Consider the following 22,045-nt stretch of genomic DNA (forward strand, 5'->3'; position numbering starts at 1 on the left):
CACCATCTCCCAGAGTTTGTTCAAAGTCATGTCCACTAAGTCAGTGATGCCATCCAACCATCTCATCTTCTGTCCTCCCCTTCTCCTACTGCCTTCCATCTTTCCCAGCATCAGGGCCTTTTCCAATGAGTCAGCTCTTTGTATCAGGTGGCCAAAGTACTGGAGCTTCAGCTTTACAACCAGTCCTTCCAGTGAATATTCAGGGTTGATTTCCTTTAGTATTGATGGTTTTAACTCCTTGCAGTCCAAGGGATTCTCAAGAGTCTTCTCCAACACCACAGTTTGAAAGCATCAATTCTTTCGTGTTCCACCTTCTTTGTAGTCCAACTCTCACATTCATACACAACTACTGGAAAAACCATGGCTTTGACCGTATGGGCCTTTAATGCACTGTGTAGGTTTGCCATAGCTTTTCTTCCAAGGAGCAAGCGTCTTTTCATTTCATGGCCGCAGTCAATTCCTGCAGTGATTCTGGAGCCCAAGAAAAGAAAATCTGTCACTGTTTCCATTGTTTCCCATCTATTTGCGATGACGCGATGGGACCGGACGCCATGGTCTGAGTTTTAATGCTGAGCTTTAAGCCAGCTTCCTCACTCTCCTCTTTTACCCTCCTCAGGAGGCTCTTTAGTTCCTCTTCACTTTCTGACGTTAGAGTGGTGTTATCTGCATACCTGAGTTGTTGATATTTCTCCTGGAAATCTTGATTCCAGCTTGTGATTTATCCAGCACAGCATTTTGCATGATGTACTCTGCAGAGAAGTTAAATAATCAGGGTGACAATACACAACCTTGGACATACTCCTTTCCCAATTTTGAACCAGTCAGTCGTTCCATGTCCAGTTCTAACTGTTGCTTCTTGACCTGCATACAGGTTTCTCAAGAGGTAGGTAACGTGGTCTGGTATTCCCATCTCTTTAAGAATACTCCACAGTTTGCTGTGATCCTCAGAGTCAAAGGCTTTAGTGTAGTCAATGAAGCAGATTTTTAAAAAGAATTCCCTTGCTTTTTCTATGATCCAGCATATGTTCGCAATTTGATCTTTGGTTCCTCTGCCTTTTCTAAATCCAGTTAGTACATCTGGAAGCAGTTTACATACTGCTGGTCAGTCTTATTCCTCAATATTTTGTTTTTTTGATTCAATTTTTAAAGAGATCATTTAAAAAATTTCTCTTTCTGATATCAATATTTCATTGTTAGCATAAAGAAATGCAACAGATCTGTATATTTTGCTTTTCATTATTTTAGGTCTATTTTTTCCCCCTCAGAGCAGGTCCTTTTTGGAATATCTTGTCTTTGGTTATTTTCAATTTCCTCCTTTAAAAAAAACATTTTAAATGCACTTATTTGTATTCTGTGCTTGATGAGTCCATTGTCTCCAGTTGTGGGGATATGGTTTCACTGTCTGTGATCTGCTGACTGGTTCACAGTGCTTTCTTGTGTGCGTGCTAAGTCACCCAGCTGTGTCCGCCTCTGTGCAACCCTATGGACTGTAGCTGCCAACTCCTCTGTCCATGGGGCTTCCCCGGCGAGAATATGGGGGTGGGCTGTCATGCTCTCTTCAAGGGGATCTTGCCAATCCAGGGATCGGACCTGCGTCTCTTGTCTCCTGCATTGGCAGGTGGGTTCTTTGTGTGGTTTGTACATTTAGGCCTGAGCTCACCTTTGGGGTTGGTTTACGGGAATTTGGGAGGCCTGGGCAAGGATTTCCTTCCGGGAGAACCTGTGTTTGCATCTGCCAGGCCCCCCAGTGCTGCCCAGTCAAGAGTGCTCTGCCTGCATGTCTCAGCTCAGAGTCTCCGTAGTGAGCAGCATAACAAGAAACCGATTCACAGGAAGACACAGCTGGAGTGACAGATCCCGGGGAAGAGGCGGCCGGGAAGGAGGACAGCCCAGCAGGGAAGCTGGCAAAGGAATCCTATGGGTAGCCCGAGTCCACTGGGATCGACCAAGTACAGTGAAAATAATACCATAACGTTTTTTGTTTACAAAATTGGTGATAATTGAAAGAATACGAAACTGCTGGGGTGTTAACTAAATCACATCCGTTCCCAGTGAAAATACATGCCAGCACATTTCAGGGAAAGCTGCTTGACAACAGAATTAAGAACACTAAAAACACCCTCTTCATGCTTCATGTCCTTTAACCAGGAATCCGAGATTGGCACACAGATTTGTTTGGTTAAAATAAGAAGATATTAGAAACAACCTAAGCTATGAACGGCTGAGTGAACTCAGCACATTTATAAACAGAACATCACACTCCCTTAACAATGCTGTTTTTGAAGGATGTTGACTGACTTCAGAAAATGTTCATGATATATGATACTTTGTAAAACAGAAGAAGCAGGGTGTACATTACGAACAATGGTTTGAAGTAAACACATGAGCGCAGGGGAGGGACCAGGTGGGTACTGCCCACGCCTTCCTCCTGGAGGGTCCCACCCTGATCACACTGCTGCACGTGTAGTCAGAGGAGCAGAAAGAGGAACCGGTTACCCAGAAACCACGCAAGAACAGGCTGCACAGACGTCGGTGATGGCCCTTCAGTCTTCAGTTCCCAGCAAAGCTACTGTTAAGTTCCTAAGGGAGAAAACACCCATTTTCTGTCATCTGTAACACCCATAATCTGCACCACAAACCTCACGAAACAGAGCTGAAGGCGCAAATACTTCCGGGAAATGCAACGAGTCCAGTGCTCACCCCCCTTCTAACTCCTCTGAAATTAGAAGGCATTGCTCCCCCTCAGGGTGATGGATTTACCTTAACGCTCCTTTGTAATAATTTCTTGATACACAAAAGATTCATTCCACATGACTGGCTGAATTTAATATTCATTTGTGACCCAGTCAGGATAATAGGATGACATCCCCAAACTCATTCTTATGAACTTACGAATGTATAGAAGTCTTAGAACTAGACATCTAGTCTAGTGACGTATGAAAAGGATGTTTTTAATATTTTAAAATATATTGTCAGTAAGGACTTGTTTTCCTGAAGCCAGCGAAAGGTGATCAGAGAACATGTAGGATACTCTGCAGTTCTTAACTCCTTTCTTTGTAAGCCCTTTGGGCACCCACTAAGCTGTGGTCTGTGAAAAGTTAGGTCAGAGAATACACTACTTAGCTGATGTTTGATTGCATGGAGTTTGGAGTCAGATAGGCTGTGTCTGGCTACACTGTTGATGAGCCTGACAGTCTCTGCCAGCCTCTGTCTGCACACACGGCCTTTGCAGACCCTGACAGTCTCTGCCAGCCTCTGTCTGCACACACGGCCTTTGCAGACCCTTGCAAGTGTTCGGAATTGTCCATCACCCTAACTTGTGTGCTGCACATGTTTGGACCCCTGTGGTGTCATGGGCAAAAAAGTTACAGAGGATATCTGTTGCAGATTTTGCTGTTTTCCCGGCAGTCCCAGTTAAGTTTTTCACTGTCATTTACCAGAAAACCTTTACGTGTGCCCTGCAATGGTGTGGTCTCAGGTTTATGTAATTGGGTTTCAGACTTGACATCACACCCCCAAATCCTGACCGGGGCATCTTAGGGTGGAAGGTGACCTCTGGGACTTTCCCTGAGGCTTCACCGAGGGGTGTCAGAAGATTACATTGGGGTGAATGGAGAAAACTGATTAAAAACAGCAGAGGAGCCTCGCACATAAGAGCCATGGCCTGAGCCGTCCTCTGAAGCGACCGCTCTGTTCCCCCCTGTGGGTAGACGTCTGCACTGCCCCTGGGCGTCTCTCCGGGGCCGGTGAGGGGTCGGGCTGGCCTGGCTGTGGTTCTGCTACTGACGGTGTCCAGCGCGGGGCCCCCGAGCGAGGCGGGACTGCTGTCGGCCAGCATGTGGGTCAGAGGCCACTTTACTCTGAACTGTTAAAAACCCTTCCTTCCGAAACAAGGGCGCAAACTAAAAACCCAGTCAGGCGGCTCATTCAGCCGCAGCCCTGGGTCAAGCGGCCGCTCCGCTTTGCTTTCCCGACGCTGAATGGATGGCGCGCACGTGCTCTTCTGAAACAAGGGGAGGCCGGAGTTCTGGCTGCCAGTACCGTCCCGGAACAAAGCGACCTCGCCTGGCACAGAGCGGGCGCCAGGGGCCGGGTACCCCGGCGTCTCCGCCAGCGACGTGACTCAGCCCAGGGAGCCCAGCAGGGCAGGCGGGTCCCTGCTGGGTCAGAGCCAGGGCCCCTCGCAAGGCAGGGTCCCGGTCCTTGCGTCTCCATCTCCGAGTGCACAGACGTCTGCGAGGCCTCAACATATCCCATTCATATTCAATGCTGTATTCTTGCTCTCCCAGAGAGTCCTCAGATTCTCTAAGCTTGAGGCCTACAGGATGATTCCTGGGGGTGGGGGCGGGGGAACTTTGCTGGGGGCGCCTGCTCTTGAGCGGCTGACGCTGCAATGGTGACTATCAGGGGACAGAAGGGTGTCCAGGTGTGGCCGAGGTGCCCCCCAATGGGACACCCAAGGGCGGGGGTGGGGCCCGTTTCCAGGGCCTCAGCAGGAGCCGCCCAGCAATACACACGTCACTGCACGACTCCACCAGGGGAGAGGATGTGACGGTCACGTGTCACCGTCACGGGTTTGAGACTTCGATTTACTTGGGAAAACGCTCTACAGGTTGTCCCCGTCATCGCGTGATCAGGCAGCGGGGAAACACGCCGCGGAGCTTCCCCTTCTCGAAGCTTCGGAGCCTGGGGGCGGGGCGCGGCGGTGGACGCCGGCATGGGACCCCGTGCACTGAGCCGCTGAGGCTGCCGGGAGGAGACGCCTGCCCTCCCCCCGCCCCTGCTCGCCAAGTGTGTGGGGCCCCGCGGCGAGCGCGTCCCCCGCAGACCCAGCCGTCCACGCGCCTCCGCCGCCCGGAGCTGCCGGCAGAGCCTCCCCAAGGCGCCCCGCGGCCTGGCCTGTGTGTGCGAACGCCGAGTCATAACTAAGCGACGGAGCCTCGGCGCGGCCTGCCAGGCCTCCTGCGCGTCTGCCTTCCCCGGGACTATTAATAGCTCCCGTTCTCTCCGGAGAGGCCAGGTTTGGCCGGTATTTCATACAGCCACCCTATTTATAACCCAGTAGTGGGTTATGCAATCAATTCCGAAGGTGACAACCAACACTTAAAAGAAGGTAGCACGGAAAATGTGGCTTTATGAAGTGTTTGTGTTGGCTCACACTGTGAAACGCATTTCTAACTGTGGGTTTCAATCAGGAGTTGAAAGCCCCTTGGCTGGACCAGAGACTTGATCCGGGAAACCTCTGATTACAGCCTGGCCCGGCCCATCGCCTCACCCCGCAGCTGAGGCACAAACACCCTGACTTATTCTCTTTTGAACCCGCGGAAGCCCCATGCTTTGTAACACAAAAGCTAATTCATTCTCCCAGACCTTTTGGTAATGATTAACCTGAGTACCTGGGGCCCTGGGAATGCAAAGGAAACCACCGTTGATACGCAGTGTCTCTCTCCGATGGGAACCACTTGATTAAAAGGCAGGCCCCTGTCTCTGGGGCACATACAACGTCCTGTTGGGTGAACAAGACTAACACAAACTCTGAAAAATGGACGAGTAAGCGCTGACCTGCGCTTCTAACTGCAAACTCAGAGCCCGTGGCTGGTGGTGGCAAGGATTGGTGGGGGACTGGGGGGCGCGTGGGGGCGCTGGGGACACCGGGATGTCTCTGGGCGGGGGGCGGGGCCGTCCCGGCTCCACCGGTCCTGCTGGGTCTCCCAGCTACTCCGAGAAGGCACCGCAGGGACCCACGCACGCTGTCCTGTGGGGCGGCAGGCGGAGGGTGCAGCGGGCATGGTTTGCTGCCCACGGCAGGACGCCGAGTGGGCTGGCCAGCCCGGGGCCTTTCCTCGTGGCAGCTTTGGCGTGGGGCACAATCTTGGAGCCTATGGACCAGCAGCAGGGCCAGGAGGCAGCCTCTGCCTCCCGTGCAAGGAGGCTCCTGTTCTCACCTCAAAGATGGAAGTTGGGGGCCTCTTCATTTTAGGGGCCGCCAGAAACGACAGCCCCGCCCGTCTTCAGGGCCTCTGGGCCAGGCTCAGGTTCGCGGTGAGGCTCACTGTCACGCTGGTAACAGTCTTACCGTTGAGTTTTTCTTCCTGAAGATCGTTGGCAAGTATTTTTTAAGACCCACCCATTCTGATTGGAAGATTCTAACTATGACCTAATCTTGATGGTGCTTTGCAATTTACAGAATGTAACACAAAAGTTAATTCATTTTCTTCTTCCAGTGGCCTATGAAGGAGCAGACATATTCTTGCCACACTTCTCTTATACAGATGGGACCTGAGTCCGGGGAACAGTCCTAAAACGCGGGGCCACCGAGGTGCAGGGTTGAGACTCCACCCAGACCCTAGTGTCTTCTCCTTCCAGAGGCCCCTCCCTGAGGGCAAGTTACCCATCTGTTTCAGCTTTTTCCTTTAAGAGGAATTGGTCAGTTCTGCAAATGAGGACGTGGACGTCACCACTCTATCCGAACAGAGTACATTGGAAGTTAACAGCTCTCCTTGGTCCACAAGAGAAAGGAGGACATAGGACAGACAGCTGTCCCAAGACTGGGGAGACCAGGCAGCGGCAGGAGCTGGGGCTTCCCCGAACAGAACCGCGAGACTGCCCGTTAAGCTGCAGGAATCAGACACTGGTGCAGCGTAAAGGACAGAAAAGGATGTCAGCCAGCAGGACAAAACAGTCTAGAAACAGACCCACGTGATAGTAACTCATCTTTGACAAAAAACTACAGGCAATACAGTGGGGCAAAGACAGCCTTTCCAACAAATGTTGCTGGGACAGCTGGACATCTACATGCAAAAAAATGAACCTAGACACACCCTTATACTTTCACAAAAATTAACTCAAAACGGGCTATAGCTCTAAAGAAAGTAGGAAGTTGCTCAGTCGTGTCTGAGTCTTTGTGACCCCATGGGCCATAGTCCACCTGGCTCCTCTGTCCATGGAATTCTCCAGGTAAGAATACTGGAGAGGGTTGCTATTTCCTCCTCCAGGGGATCTTCCTGACCCAGGGATCAAACCCGGGTCTACTGCATTGCAGACAGATTCTTTACTATCTGAGCTATCAGGGAAGCTCCTATAGATGTAAAGTGCAGAACTATAACTGTTAGAAAATAACATAGGAGAAAACCTAGATCACCTTGGGTTGTGATGCTTTTTAAAATACAATGCCTATATGTATACCTATGGCTGATTCATGTTGAGGTTTGACAGAAAACAACAAAATTCTGTAAAGCAATTATCTTTCAATAAAAAATAAAATAAATACAATGCCAAAGGCACCCTTCATGAAAGAAATCATTGATATGCTGGACTTAAATAAAATTTAAAAATTCTACCCTGTGAAAGAATTTCAGAGAATGAGAAGACCGGCCACAGACAGGGAGAAAATATTTGCAAAAGCATCTGATAAGGATTGTTATTCAAGACATATAAAGAAGTCTTAATACTCAATAGTGAGAAAACACACAACCCAATAAAAAATGGGACAGAGACCTTAACAGGTGCCTCTCCAAAGAAGGGATCCAGGTGGCAAACAGGCAAATGACAAGATGCCCCCAGAAAGCACAGGTCAGGGCGTCCGGGCGGACAGACGCCCCGAGAGCAGCGTCCACGGCGAGCAAGCGCGTGCGGACCCTGCACTCACTGGGGACCCCGGGGGTGAGCATCCCTTCGCTGTGAAGCGGTGATTAAAGGCAGAGCTCTCCCTCGTGGGCTTGTCGGGGGATTCAATGAGCCAATCCATGCGAGAGCTGTAAACACTCTCAGTAAATGCCCGAGGCATGATTTATGGCGCTTGGTTTGATTTTATAATGAAGATCGTTTTTATGAAGAAAGAGGTCCTCGAGGTTGTTAATCTGCGCCCCGAGTCCTCCTCGGTCAGGCTCCGTCTGCGCTCGCTCTGCTTCACCGAGCGCCTCGAGTCTCAGCCGCCGCCTCCCCATGGGCAGCGTGGTCCCGCCTCCCGCACGGCCGCCAGCATCGTGCTGGGGGGACGGGGTGACGGGCGCGCTCCTGCTGACCACAGCTCCTCCTCCCAACTGGGGGGCTCAGAGGTGCCCCGGAGCCGAAGGGGAAACGCAGGCTTTGCGCTGGGCCCCTGCGGTCTCTGCTGCAGCCTTCGGGGCCTCTGAGGAACTGAACCTGAGCCCAGCTGGGCGCCCGGACAGCACTGTCCCGGGGGGAGGTGACCAGGCCCCCGCGCGGCAAGTCGGTGTCACCTGGGGACGTCACTCACGGGACCCCGAGGTCACTGTCCTCCCGAGGACGAGCTGAGGCTTCAAGAAGGAACAGGAGACGGGGGTCCAGACAGTCCCCACGACTGACGCCCCCTCAGCACAGGCTGACTCCCCGTGGAGACTGCACCCCTGAGTGGCGGGCAGCCTGGCTGCAAGCCGCGGGCGACCCTCCAGAGGCGGGGGTCCTGGGGTCCAGGGGCCCCGCCCCAGTCTGCACGGCCCCCTGTTTTCAGTCACCGCAGGGACTGCGCCATTTGTTGGTATGGACGGGTTAGAGGAAAATGGATTTTCTTTTAAAACCCAAAGGTGACATTTCTGAGATAAAAAGAAAGCAGCAGATATTTTGGAATGTTTTCTCCCACTGAGACCTATTTCGAGCACAGGGTTTATGATAAAGAAAAGGCGACAGAAAAAGAGGTCGGAGCCTGTGCTTTGCCACCGAGCATCCTGATCCTGGAAACACCAGGCAAAGCCCACAGGGAGCCGGGCTTTGGGGCGAGGGAAGGACAGAGAAAGGCTGGGGGCGGGAGAGGCTGGGCCACTCCACCAGAGCCGCCCTGGCTCCTCGGAGGGACGCGCCCTGGGCAGGGGCCCAGACAGCAGTCAGAGAGCAGCTTCGCAAGACGTCCGGAGCTGGGTTACACCAGGGCTGCTCACACCCGAGGCGGCGTGTGTGTGTGTGTGTGTGTGTGTGAAAGTCGCCTCCAAACAGGCTTCAGGAAATGCTCGAGAGCAGGACATTTGACGGTTGAGTCTCTCCGTTGTCCTGACAGAGTCTGGGTGGACGCAAATGTCCCTGAGAGATGATTTGTCAAACAGCAGAAATTTGTTCTGGGGGGACTTAAAACTATTTGAATATAGAAATAATGTATTTGCTGACTTTTGAAGTAGAAAGTATAACCAAACCACTAAAGGGAACATGCAGCTTCACTGTTTCCTGTCCTTCATCTGCATGTTTCCAGGCGTGCAGTCTCTCGCTGTCCTTGTCCGGCCCTGAAATGCCCACCTCCCACCCCCGTGACGGGTGGTACCACCCTAACAGTGGGGAGGGGAGCCTCTCCCAAAGCCTGTCCTCTCTTTCTAGGTCTGTAACAGATCGCAAACACCCAGTAAAACAAACATTGCTAATTTCCATATTTTCTTCAGTTATCTCTTTGGACTACAGACTTTCAGTCCTGAAATGTGCATGTCACACGGAGAAATGGACAGGATTATCCAGCGAATATCCTGGTTGCCCCCATCCTACCCTGGAGCAGCGCCTCCCTTCCTGACGGCCTGGGGGGTGTGGCTGGGGCTGGTTGGCACCCAGCTCTGCTGGCAGGGCTCCCCGTCCTGAACCCCCAGGTGTTACCCCGCCTGCCTCACCTCCCGGACGCAGTGCCGCCCTGTCACCTGATGAGCAGTCCACGCTCTGAGCGTGCCCTCGCGTGCCCTGAAGAAACCCCGGGACGCTTCCTCCCGCCACTTGATGCAAAGTGAGGCAAAGACACCGCCCTTGGTGCTTGTTTGGAGGCAGAATGGGGCCGGCCACTGTAACAGAGCTGAGTGTGGGCCCTCCTGCACCCTTGGGGCTCCAATCCTGGCCTCCGCCGGCCGCGGGCCATCCCTGTGGAACCCCCAGCCCCAACCCGACTCGGGGACATCGTGGTCCTGCGGGACCTGGGGGTGAGAGGTGGAAGGCATCTGACGCAGAAGGACCGCACACATTAGGGACGGGGACCCTGGGGGAGGCGGCACTAGCGGTCAGTGTGAGAGTTCCTGCAGTGGTCTGAAAGCTGAGAGGAGGCTGCAGAAATATTTTTAGGAATATGGCATAACATGGAAGAAATGTGTCTGCTTGAAGCATGGGAAGGTTGAAATGCCAAACAATTCTCTTGGCTAAATTTAGCAGAAGTACTCTTTATTTAAGACCTATGTTAGCAAATATACAATGTGGGAGATGTATGGAGTGCCTGGCCTGGCGTGTCCACCCAGCGCAGGACGCCAGCCTGTCGCTGGGACCGCTGTCCTTGGGAGGGGCTGTGGGCCAGGCGTGGAGCCATGGGCAGTGACTGAGTCACGCCTGGTGGCCAAGCGGGGTACAGTCCTGGGGTCCTTCACCTGGGCGGCTCTCGATAACAGGGGAAAGGAGACCTCCTGGGCCCACAGAGACTCATCACGGCTGCTGACTTCGAGCTGTTGGATGTTTTGCCAGCTCTTGGCTGGGGCCGCTGGGCAGGAGGTGAGAACTGGAGGCAGGGAGGCTGGCCAGGACACTCTGACCAGGAGCCTCCAGATGGCCGTCAGCGGAGGAGGGAAGTCAGGAGGACAGGGTCTGCCTGACGTGCTGTGGGGGAGCCCCTGGGCCAGGAGAACCCCCGGGCCTGGGACAGGACGGGTCGGGGGCCTGGGGGGTGGGTTGGCAGGCAGATGACATGGGGTGGAGCACCTGTTCCTGGCTGATTCCACCTGAGGCTGAGGCCGTCATGCAGGACGAGCTCCTTGACTCTGGAGACCCTCAGCTCTCAGCGGAGAAACCCTGGGCTCCCATGATAAGGGTGGGGCTTCCTTAAACATGCTGGCTCATCGAAAAAGCAAGAGAGTTCCAGAAAAACATCTATTTCTGCTTTATTGACTACGCCAAAGCCTTTGACTGTGTGGATCACAATAAACTGTGGAAAATTCTGAAAGAGATGGGAATATGAGACCACCTGACCTGCCTCTTGAGAAACCTGTATGCAGGTCAGGAAGCAACAGTTAGGACTGGACATGGAACAACAGACTGGTTCCAAGTAGGAAAAGGACTACGTCAAGGCTGTACATTGTCACCCTGATTATTTAACTTATATGCAGAGTACATCATGAGAAACACTGGGCTGGAAGAAGCACAAGCTGGAATCAAGATTGCCGGGAGAAATATCAATAACCTCAGATATGCAGATGACACCACCCTTATGGCAGAAAGTGAAGAGGAACTAAAGAGCCTCTTGATGAAAATGAAAGAGGAGAGTGGAAAAGTTGGCTTAAAGCTCAACATTCAGAAAACTAAGATCATGGCATCTGGTCCCATCACTTCATGGCAAATAGATGGGGAGACAGTGGAAACAGTGTCAGACTTTATTTTTGGGGGCTCCAAATTCACTGCAGATGGTGACTGCAGCCATGAAATTAAAAGATGCTTACTCCTTGGAAGGAAAGTTATGACCAACCTAGATGGCATATTAAAAAGCAGACATTACTTTGCCCACAAAGGTCCGTCTGGTCAAGGCTATGGTTTTTCCAGTGGTCATATATGGATGTGAGAGTTGGACTGTGAAGAAAGCTGAACGCCGAAGAATTGATGCTTTTGAACTGTGGTGTTGGACAAGACTCTTGATAGTCCCTTGGACTGCAAGGAGATCCAACCAGTCCATCCTAAAAGAGATCAGTCCTGGGTGTTCATTGGAAGGACTGATGCTGAAGCTGAAACTCCAATACTTTGGCCACCTGATGTGAAGAGTTGACTCATTGGAAAAGACCCTGATGCTGGGAGGGATTGGGGGCCAGAGGAGAAGGGGACGACAGAGGATGAGATGGCTGATGGCATCACCGACTCGATGGACATGGGTTTGAGTAAGCTCCGGAAGTTGGTGATGGACAGGGAGGCCTGGCGTGCTGTGATTCATGGGGTCGCAAAGAGTTGGACACGACTGAGCGACTGAACTGAACCGAACTCCTTAAACCTTCTTAGTGGTATTAAGCCCTTTATCCAAGGGTTAAAAGAGAAGAGGCTTAAGATGAAGATAGGCAGGCCAGAGGCAGCTTTTGCTGGGAGAGGAACACAGACGGAGAAGACCTTGTCTGTGGAAGCTGGGGTGCGGTGATAGGGCATCCCAAGCTGAGCGGGGCTGGGTCAGGGTTTCACGGCACCAGGAATGCAGGCTTAGACCACTGAGTGCCCCCAGCCCCTCGCAGCTTCACAGTCACAGCTCCCGCCGTCATCCGAGGGGTCCTCTGGGGTCTTCAAGCCCGTGTCTCCTTCTCAGGGCTCCCACTCCCTGTTACTTTACCTCCTGATTCCCTCACCATATGTGGCTTATGTGGAGGCTGTTTTTCCCCTTGAATTTAATTAACTTTGAAACCAACAAAGGTTGCACGCACGGCACCCGGGGTGGAGTTTGGCTGCGTGACAGCAGGAAATCCAATTATAATTGTAGAACTGGGGAGAAAGATGGGCTGATGAGACGCGGAGTGATGCATTGGCAGGAGCCCCCGGAGGGTCGGTGGGCTGAGGCTCTCGCTCCCCACCCGGGAGGGCTCGTCCTGGCCTGGCTCAGGCAGCCCCACGCCCTAAGGCTCTCATCGACACGGACTCCCTACACAAGCAGGCATCCAAAGCATGTGAGCGTGGGAGCTGCAACCAGGCAGAGAGTTACTCATCTTGGCTTCGTGCCATTATTTCCTTCCCTTTCTCATATTAAAATATTTTGAGTTTCTAATCCATTAGCAGGAGATATGCACTCGTGATACTTGCAGAGTCTCTGAAATGTTTAACTGAGAACAAAAATAGCTCTTCTCGCTGGATAGAAAAGCATCGGGAAGTCACAGGCGCTCCATCCTCAAGGGGTCTGAGCAGACACGGTTCCCACAGGGTGTCTTTTACAGCCGTGTCGGTGCTTTGTTGCCTGAAGACAGAGGGGAACGCCGGGCTTCCCGGAACGTTCACGTGTGACGTGAGCACGGGGGCCCTTGGACACTCTCCTCCCCCCGACGGGGTGTCGAGGCCTGGGAGGTCCACATGCTGGGCTGGCTGCGACAGCGGGCAGGAGCTGTGGGCAATGGTAGGTGGGTGTCGGAGCCCCACCTGCCCTCCACGCCCAGGAGGCCAGGCGCTCTCTCGCTGTGCCCCGGGCCCGCCTGGGAGGACGTGTGAGGTGACAGGGGCCGGGCTGTCATGGGGCTGTCCTTGCTCCTGGTCAGAACAGGGTCATCAGAACAGGGCTGGGACACTCGTCTCTACAGGGACAGTCCTCAAACTGGGGTTAATGCTACACAGTTTAAGGCTCACTCGTAGAACGCCGACGGGATGGTTCCCGGTTTGGACACCCTTATATCGTGGAACAGCAGTTTGGAACCTGAGACGGCTCACAGGCCCGTGAGATGTGGCTGGCTCCGATTCCATCTGCGGTCTCTGACCTGCCGGGGGGCCAGGCCACCAGCGAGCCCGCGGGCCATGGCACTCAGCCTGTCCTGGGGGATGGGGCCGACGGTGGAGGTGGTGAACACCACTCAAGCCTCAGGCTCAGCACCGGGGCCCCACCTTCTCTGTGCTGCAGCCATGGGGGCTGCGGGGGGCCTCCCGGCCGCCCCTTCTCTGTGGGGTCCCTGCAGAGCGCCCCAGGGCGCAGGTCCAGGTGGGGTCTGTGGACGGGTCAGCAGCCCTGGCCTGGCTGTCCAGGTGGGTCCCAGCGCATCTGGGCGGCTGCCCCCCATGCGGGGAGCGGGGGGCTTGGGAACTGCCCCTGAGGAGGGCTCAGATGGACTGACTCTCGTCAGAATGCTGGGGGCCCTGGCCACACCACATCGTTCCTCCAAACCTCAGTTTCTCCGTCTATAAAGTGGGCCATCCCCTGGTAAATGAGGTGAGGGGTGGGCAAGGGGTCACTGAGCACAAACCTGCAGTGGTCAGAGGGGTAGGCTCGGGGCCTCCCCAAGGCGGATGGAGCCTGTGAGGGGCTGCTGAGCCCCCGCGCCCGGCGCAAGCAGGAGAACCTCACATATGTCAGCGAGGCGCTCACGGCATGGGCGCCCAGCCGCACCCCAGTCACCCTCCCCAGCTGCCAGTCACGGCTCACCAGGCTGACCTCCCAGTTAGAGGGGTACACAGGAAAGTACAAGGTGCTTCTTTTCCAGGTTCCCTGATCCCACAGGAGAGGAACCGGCTTCAGATTACAGATCTTGGTGAGGCGCGCAAAGGAAGCCCCTCGGCCATCCAGGAAAGTGACGGGCAGCAAGGTCCCTGTGGGTCTCACTTGAGGGGCAGCAGGGGTGAGACTGACATGGGGGGCTGCGGGCTGAGGGGCGGCTGGCGGGAGGTGAGCCTCAGCCCCACAGACAGGCTTCTGCCAAGGTTCTCTGGGCTCCTGCTTGGGCGGCAGACAGCCCCCAAGCTCTTTAAATGAGCCCCACAGCCAACGCATGGACTGTGTGGATCACAACAAACTGTGGAAAATTCTTCAAGAGATGGGGATACCAGACCACCTGACCTGCCTCCTGAGAACTCTGTATGCAGGTCAAGAAGCAACAGTTAGAACTGGACATGGAACAACAGACTGGTTCCAAACTGGGAAAGGAGTATGTCAAGGCTGTATATTGTCACCCTGCTTATTTAACTTATGTGCAGAGAACATCATGAGAAATGCTGGCCTGGATGAAGCACAAGCTGGAATCAAGATTACTGGGAGAAATATCAGTAACCTCAGATATGCAGATGACACCACCCTTATGGCAGAAAGTGAAGAGGAACTAAAGAGCCTCTTGATGAAAGTGAAAGAGGAGAGTGGAAAAGTTGGCTTAAAGCTCAACATTCAGAAAACTAAGATCATGGCATCTGGTCCCATCACTTCATGGCAAATAGATGGGGAAGCAGTGGAAACAGTGTCAGACTTTATTTTTTGGGGCTCCAAAATCACTCCAGATGGTGACTGCAGCCATGAAATTAAAAGACATTTGCTCTTTGGAAGAAAACCTATGACCAACCTAGATGGCATATTAAAAAGCAGAGACATTACTTTACCAACAAAGGTCCCTCTAGTCAAGGGTATGGTTTTTCCAGTAGTCATGTATGGATCTGAGAGTTGGACTATAAAGAAAGCTGAGCACTGAAGAAATGATGCTTTTAAACTGTGGTGTTGGACAACACTCTTGAGAGTCCCTTGGACTGCAAGGAGATCCAACCAGTCCATCCTAAAGGAGATCAGTCCTGGGTGTTCATTGGAAGGACTGATGCTGAAGCTGAAACTCCAATCCTTTGGCCACCTGATGCAAAGAACTGCCTCACTGGAGAAGATCCTGATGCTGGGAAAGATTGAAGGCGAGAGGAGAAGGAGATGACAGAGGATGAGATGGTTGGATGGCATCACTGATCCGACGGACATGAGTTTGTGTAAACTCTGGGAGTTGGTGATGGACAGGGAGGCCTGGCATGCTGCGGTCCATGGGGTCACAAAGAGTCGTACACGACTGAGTGACTGATTTGAACAGAATACCCGAAGCTGGCAGGAAGCACATGTTTGAACCAGCCCCGACCTGGGGCTCCCAAGGCTCTTCCCTATCCACACAAGGTCATAGCACTAGTGATGGGGCCCAAGGGGAAACAGTGGGCTGGTTTTCTGGTGGTAAAGAAAATATCCCCCCATCATGGGCCACAGCCGGGTGAGCTTGCCGGCGCTGGGGAGTTCACAGAAGGCCCAGGGCAGGCTTTAGCGGAGCTGCAGTCGTTCCTGAAGGAGGGGCTCTTCTCGCCCCTCGCCTTCCCCGGGCCAAGTCTGGACCTGGCCTGAGAGCATCACAGCAGGTGCTGAGCCGGGGCAGCCCCAGCCAGGCACACCGGCTCTACATCTGCAGAGATGCTCCAAGCTTGGTCTCATCCCTGCTGTTGGCTCAAGGCTTAGAAAACCTCCTCACAGCTTCTCGAGAGCCTGTATTGTGGCGACATCTCCAAGGGAACAGAAACCCTAGCGTCAGAAAGGACACGCGTTACAGCTGGGCTCAGCAGGCACCGCCACTCTGGGTTCACCTTCCAGACACAGCAGGCTGGCGAGGCCTCCCCACCCCAACCTTACAGAACCATCACGATTCCTAAGCCCAGGCAGCTGAGCTGAAATAGGGGCCTGGCTGGATTTGACAGGAAGTGGAAGGAGACGTGAACAAGCTGCCCGCGGGGAGCCAGCAGGAGGGGAGGCCGGGCGCTTACCTTGCTCTCATCCTCAGGGTCGCTGTAGCCACACGCGTCCATGAAATCCGGGAATGTCTCTGACCACCCGTCACTGGTGCAGTTCTTGCTTATGTTTCCTGGAAAGTGAACGCCACGGGTCTGATTTGCGTGTCCAGGGCCTGCACCTGCGCCTCGGGGCCTCTCTCTGCCTCAGGCCGGTGAGGGTCGGGGCCTGGACCAGGGCGCCCGCTGCTCAGGGCCTCCTGAGCCCTGGAACCCGGGCAGTGGTCCTGCAGTTCGGGGGCCTCACTGGCTGGAGGGAGCAGGCTCTCTGACAAAGCACGGGCACGTGATGGCGTTCCCGTGGGATGAAGTTAACAGTGTGCTCTGATGGCCACAGAGCAGAGTGGAAGTAAATGGCTTGCATCCTGTCGAGTGAGAAGTGTCTGCAGCCAGACCCCGATCACCCTGTCCTGCTCTCCAGACCTCGACCACCCCGTCCTGCTGGCTGGAGTCGGGAACAGAGAAGAGCGTTGGCAGAGCAGGGCGTGGGGCCCTTTGTAACTCCTGCAACCCTGATGTCTCATGAGGAGGCTCTGCGACGATCCCCCATTGTGGACGAGAAACCTGACGCTTAACGAAGGTGGCCCACTGGCCCAAAGCTCCACAGCCGACAGCAAGCGACCCTTTTCAGGCCTGGGCAGTCACCTCCTCAAGTGCACAGCACGCTTGTGGCCCACACGCCCTTGGGACCGTACCCTGAGCTCTGGACGGCCGGGGGGCGGGGCAGTGAGGGGAGGGCGGGGCAGTGAGGAGGGGCGGGGCAGTGAGGGGAGGGCGGGGCATTGAGGGGAGGGCGGGGCATTGAGGGGGGCGGGGCAACGAGGGGCGGGGCCATGACTGGGGGCGGGGCCGTGAGTGGGGGCGGGGCCGTGAGTGGAGGGGCGGGGCTGGGTGAAGCGAAGCGGGCGCACAGTTAGAGCGTCTCCCCACGGGGGTCTATGAGAACCTTGCTCTCCAGGGGCCTCACTCGCTGTGGGACCTCCCACCGCTGCGAGGCCCCATATCTCTAGGCTGCTCCCTACTCTGGTCGTGCTGAGTTGCGGTTCATGGCGGTCTCAACACAGTGGTGACAGGTACCCCCACTCAGCCCCCGCAAAGCTGACTGCACACCCTTCATGGCTCAGAGGGCAAAGAGTCCGCCTGCTGTGCAAGAGACACGGGTTCGGTCCCTGGGTCAGGATGATCCTCGGGAGGAGGGCATGGCAGCCCGCTCCAGCATTCTTGCCTGGAGAATCCCGTGGACAGGGGAGCCTGGGGGTCAGTACAGTCCTTAGGGTCTCAAGGAGTCAGACATGACCGAGCGGCTAGCACTTTCCCCACACTTCTCCTTGCCGCTGGTTGCAGGGTTGAGCATGACCGTCCCGTAGGGGCTGTGGTGACAGCGTCTGGTCCTGAGCACTGACAGCTGGGCTCAGACCCTGCTCTGGAGGGTCCTGGCTCAGGGCTTAGGCTGGAACGGTGGCGGGCTCCATGAGGCACCAGCCCCTGGGAAGAGCTCCCAACCCCGGTCCTGTTCAGGCTTGGAGTCAGGGGCAGGTCAGAGCCCTGCAGCCCTCTGAGGACCAGCCCCGCAGCTTCTAGAGAGAAGTGGGCAGAACGCAGGGCTGGGCCCTCTTGCTGCTGGACGCACAGCGAAGCACCTTCCCCCCACGGGGAGACCCCCGAGGGCCTTCGTCCATTCATCAGAACAGATCTCAGAGTCCTTGAACCTGGCCCTCCTGCACCTGGAGGTTTGACACCGCCCCTTTCAAAGACCTGCCTTGGAGCGACACCCAGCCCGGCTCCCCGCCCAGAGGCAGAGTCTCTCGTGGCCCATTCCCACCCCCATCCTAGCCCTGCTTGGGGGGACCTCCCACGGGCCCCAGGGCCCACTGGCTTGGGGACAGCCAGCAATGTGCTGCTTGCCATGACAACGTGCACCAATGTCTGGAGAGACCCCCCAATTTCCCACCTACAACTTGTTTTTTAAAATAAAAAACAGGTGTATTTCTCAAACATCTGGGTTTTCAGGGTCTGTGTGCAGAGCAAGCCCCGGGAGGAGGCAGCCCCCAGCCCCATGAGCACCTCCTGCAGGTGTTCAGGGGCTGAGAACCCAGAGTCGGTCCAGGAAGGGAGATGCTTCCTGTGAGAGAGAGAGTGTGTTCCAGGCCAGCAAGGGACACCCTGGAGGACACGCTCTGAGGGCCACAGGTCCCCAGGTGAGACAGGTGTTCCTGTTCTCCTGCCTGCTGCCCGTGGCCCCTCATCTGCCCTGGGCACCCGTGTGTCGGGCTCCTGCTCGGGGTCTCCTGTCTGAGCCCTCTGCGTGTGCTGTGGGTGGACGGCCTGGTGGCAGGCATTCTGTCCTCCCAAGCTATAAGGCAAGGTCAGCACAGCTGCTTCCTGACCCACTGGGTCATGGACACCAACGCCCTGCTTCTTGTGCCTCCATGGAGAAGTCGGTCCCTGCGATCAAACCCCCCAAAAAGCTCAAAGATGGCAGCACGGACAGTACCTGGTTTGCTGTAAATATTGCTGAACAGTTTTGGACAGGGCACCGTGACGGTCTCGCCAACATCCGCGGGGCGCCAGCAAGTAATGTTGTCCCAGACGCCGCTGCAGGCTGGAGGGGAGACAGGGGTGAGCGAGGCCCGCTGCCCACCTCGGGCAGCTCCCTCGGGCCGCATGCGCCCCTGAGCGGTGGGGCCAGATCTGCCCTGAAGCTTTGCAAATAGAAAGCCTATCAATTAGATAATTGTACTGCAAGTCATTCTCCTGTGAAACAAACTCGCACCACGATGTTATTGAGAACACGCTTGGCACGGGTTCACTGTGATCAGCTTTGCAGACGTGAGTGAGTGTGAAGGGAAGAATCTGAGGCACCCGGCGTGTGCCGTGCACTTTTGAATTTCAGCAGAATCGGCACTTTTTCCCGATGATGTGCTCGTTCCTGTGACAAGTGGGCACCACCCGGCATCTGTGTAAGTCTCGGAGGTGAGGGTCCCCCGAGGCACACACACTTGTGCTTTTATGGACTCTGACTTCAAGGACAATTTGCAAATGTAAATATTTGATAATATTTAGTTGATTGCAGCAGTCAAGATGATGTATTATTGGTGATGAAATTTTAGGCTACCTTCGTGGAGTTATCTAATAACTTAATTAGCACAATGTTAAAGCCTAAAACATTTTTCAGATCTCTTATTTTGCGTAATAACCACCCCATGAGGGTAATTCATACAAGCATTGCATTAATCATCTCACCAACAAACAGCGCTGAGGTTCAAACACTGTAAGGACCTCTCAATGTCAAACAAACAGAAAATGAATCCCTCAACCCAGGGATTTTTTACTACAAGTTGAAGGTATTTCTACTATATTTTGTGACCTCTAAAATTTTACATTTTAGTTAAACTTCAGTATTGAAGGAGCAGTGTGCCGGCTTCAGTTCAAACAAAGAAATAACAGTTCTGCTCTCTGACATGCCATCCATACCTGTACGATAACTGTGATGTAGTTTTGGTTTGACCACAAGAATGTTTTACTTCTATGAAAACAGATAATGAAAAGTTGGCTGCAAACCAAGTTTTGCAAAAAAGTTGAAAATATCCTTCTAAAGGTTTTTACAAATAAAATGAAAATGTGTGTGCTTAGTCACTCAGTCTTGTCCGATTCTTTGCAACCTGATGGACTGTAGCTCACCAGGCTCCTCTATTTGTGAGATTCTCCAGGCAAGAATACTGGAGTGGGTCGCCATTTCCTTCCCCAGGGGATCTTCTTGACCCTGGGATTGACCCCGGGTCTCCTGCATTGCAGACGATTCTTTACCATCTGAGCCACCAGGGAAGCCACAAAATGAAAACACACTCATCCTACAAACTGAAGTACACACCAAAGATTGAGTACATAAATTCATACTACAGTAGCTTACATGTTTAAAGAAAATGTTGCTTTCTGAAAAATTACTTAGAACAAGTCATCAAGGACAAAGATGTCAGTAGAAGCCCTCGCCCAGCTGGGTGGACAGTGCGGCCTGCGGGCCTGGGGCAGTGTGGGTGAGCAGGGGACAGTGGTGGGGGTTTACCTGGCAGTGAGTCTGAGCACAGGTGACAGATAACGGGGAACATACGCGCCGCTCTCTCCACCTTCCAAACCTCATGAAAACGACAGTCGAGAGATCAGAAAGGGCAGTTCCTAGAGCCCATAAAACTTTGAAGACAGACAGCACGTGTGTCTTAAAGACTCAGGCAGAGCCAAGGGGGCGCAGAAGAGCCCGCAGGAGGAGGAAAGTGGGCAGTGCCCTTGAAGGGCCCTGGGCCCCAGGACCCGGGGCTCGGCGGACTAAATTTGGAAGAATCACATTGAGTGTGAATTCTGAACTCTGGGAGCCCAGCCTCCCGCAGCCTGCCAAGTGTTTCTGGAAGCGCTGCTTAGGCCACCTGCTGGAGCAGCGCCCAGGGGAGGCCCCAGGCAACCAGGCCACCTGAGACGGGTGGAGTCGCTCTGAGAACTGCAGTTGGGGACCACCCGGTGTTAGCTTGTCCTAAGAGAAGCTTCTCTTGTTCTGGTGCAAAGTCTGATGCTAATTGTTGAGAGATATAGGGCTTCCCAGGTGGCGCTAGTGGTAAAGAGCCCGCCTGCCGATGCAGGAGACACAGGAGACGTAAGAGATGCGGGTTTGCACCCTGGGTTGGGAAGATCCCCTGGAGAAGGCCATGGCAACCCCCTGCAGTATTCTTGCCTGGAGAACCCCATGGACAGAGGAGCCTGGCAAAGCCAGATTTCCAGACATTCCCAGCCGTCATTCTCACCTCTAACTCTGTGGCTGCTTAGCAACTCACTTTCCTAGTTTTTCCAAAGCACATGAATTGGTTTTCCCAGAAACAAGTGCCTTTTGGTATCTGTCAGCTTACATACTGTTTAACTAAGCACTTGGTTGAGTAGCAGATGTGGGTGGTGACGGTACATTGTAAGCTCGGCAAAGTGGTCCCAGTGGTTGCAGGGAGGAGGTGGCGGGGAGTTGTGAACAAAGAGCCTCCCGCCAGGGTCACTGGAAAAGAAAGCATAGGAGCCTAGCAGACCCTGGTGCTGGGGGCTTCCTAAGCTCCTCTTGGGAGGGCAGCTTAGTGCCCTGAAAACAACCTTCTATGACCAAGCGGTTCAGGAAAACTGACCTTATGCAGGGTGCAGCATCCAGACATCCCCGAAACTTCACAGCATCTCATACAGAAAATACGTGAGACAGTGATGAATCGCATTGGAATGGCTGCGGTCAGAACACGTGCCTATAATTATGCCGGAGCTCCAAGGGGACAGTGGCAATTCACCCGCCAGACAAGAATCTTAAGCAGGGGGACCCACCATCATGGAGAGAACCCTAATCCCCTTGTTCCCCAAAACCAACTTTCTCCCAGGCTCTCTGTGGGCAAGTCACACTACCACAGATGAGGGTATCTGTGTTGTTTTGAGTCCTGGATTTATCTTCTCATTATTTCAATGACATAAACATCACTTTCCAGAAAACCATGTGAGTGTCACTACTCAGGTCTCGCAGTTTCTCTCAGCAGAGCTTTCACAGGCACTGTGTTTCCTGCTCCCGGGTGCACACAGGGAGGTCAGGGCCAGAACCCCGTCTGACCACCACCGCCCTGACCCCTGAAGGCCACGTTCCCACTGGTGGTTTGTGGTGGGGGCCCTGGACACAGAGCCAGAGGCGCGTCTGAGCCCGGGTGAGTGTGTGTGGACAGAGGACCGCACTGGACACTGACCCGGGGGGCTGAGGGCTGAAGTCTAAGGCAGGCTCTGACTGCACGGACACGGCTGCCTACCCTCTGTGGGTGAGGCTCCTGGGGCCTCCCCAGCAGAGGCC

At 54.2% G+C, this 22,045-nt stretch overlaps 1 protein-coding gene across 1 annotated transcript in view; it reads right to left on the reverse strand.

Moving 5' to 3' along the window:
• Positions 1-22,045, reverse strand: part of VIPR2 (vasoactive intestinal peptide receptor 2) — a 66,958-nt gene that overhangs the window by 27,667 nt on the left and 17,246 nt on the right. The window contains exons 3-4 of the mRNA XM_043873035.1: positions 18,692-18,799; positions 16,174-16,271 (exon numbers count right to left, since the gene is read on the reverse strand). Of these exons, the coding sequence (XP_043728970.1) occupies positions 16,174-16,271; positions 18,692-18,799 (206 nt within the window). The remainder of the gene's footprint in view (positions 1-16,173; positions 16,272-18,691; positions 18,800-22,045) is intronic.

This window comes from Cervus elaphus, chromosome 18, assembly GCF_910594005.1.
Source record: "Cervus elaphus chromosome 18, mCerEla1.1, whole genome shotgun sequence".
Taxonomy (NCBI): Eukaryota; Metazoa; Chordata; class Mammalia; order Artiodactyla; family Cervidae; genus Cervus; species Cervus elaphus.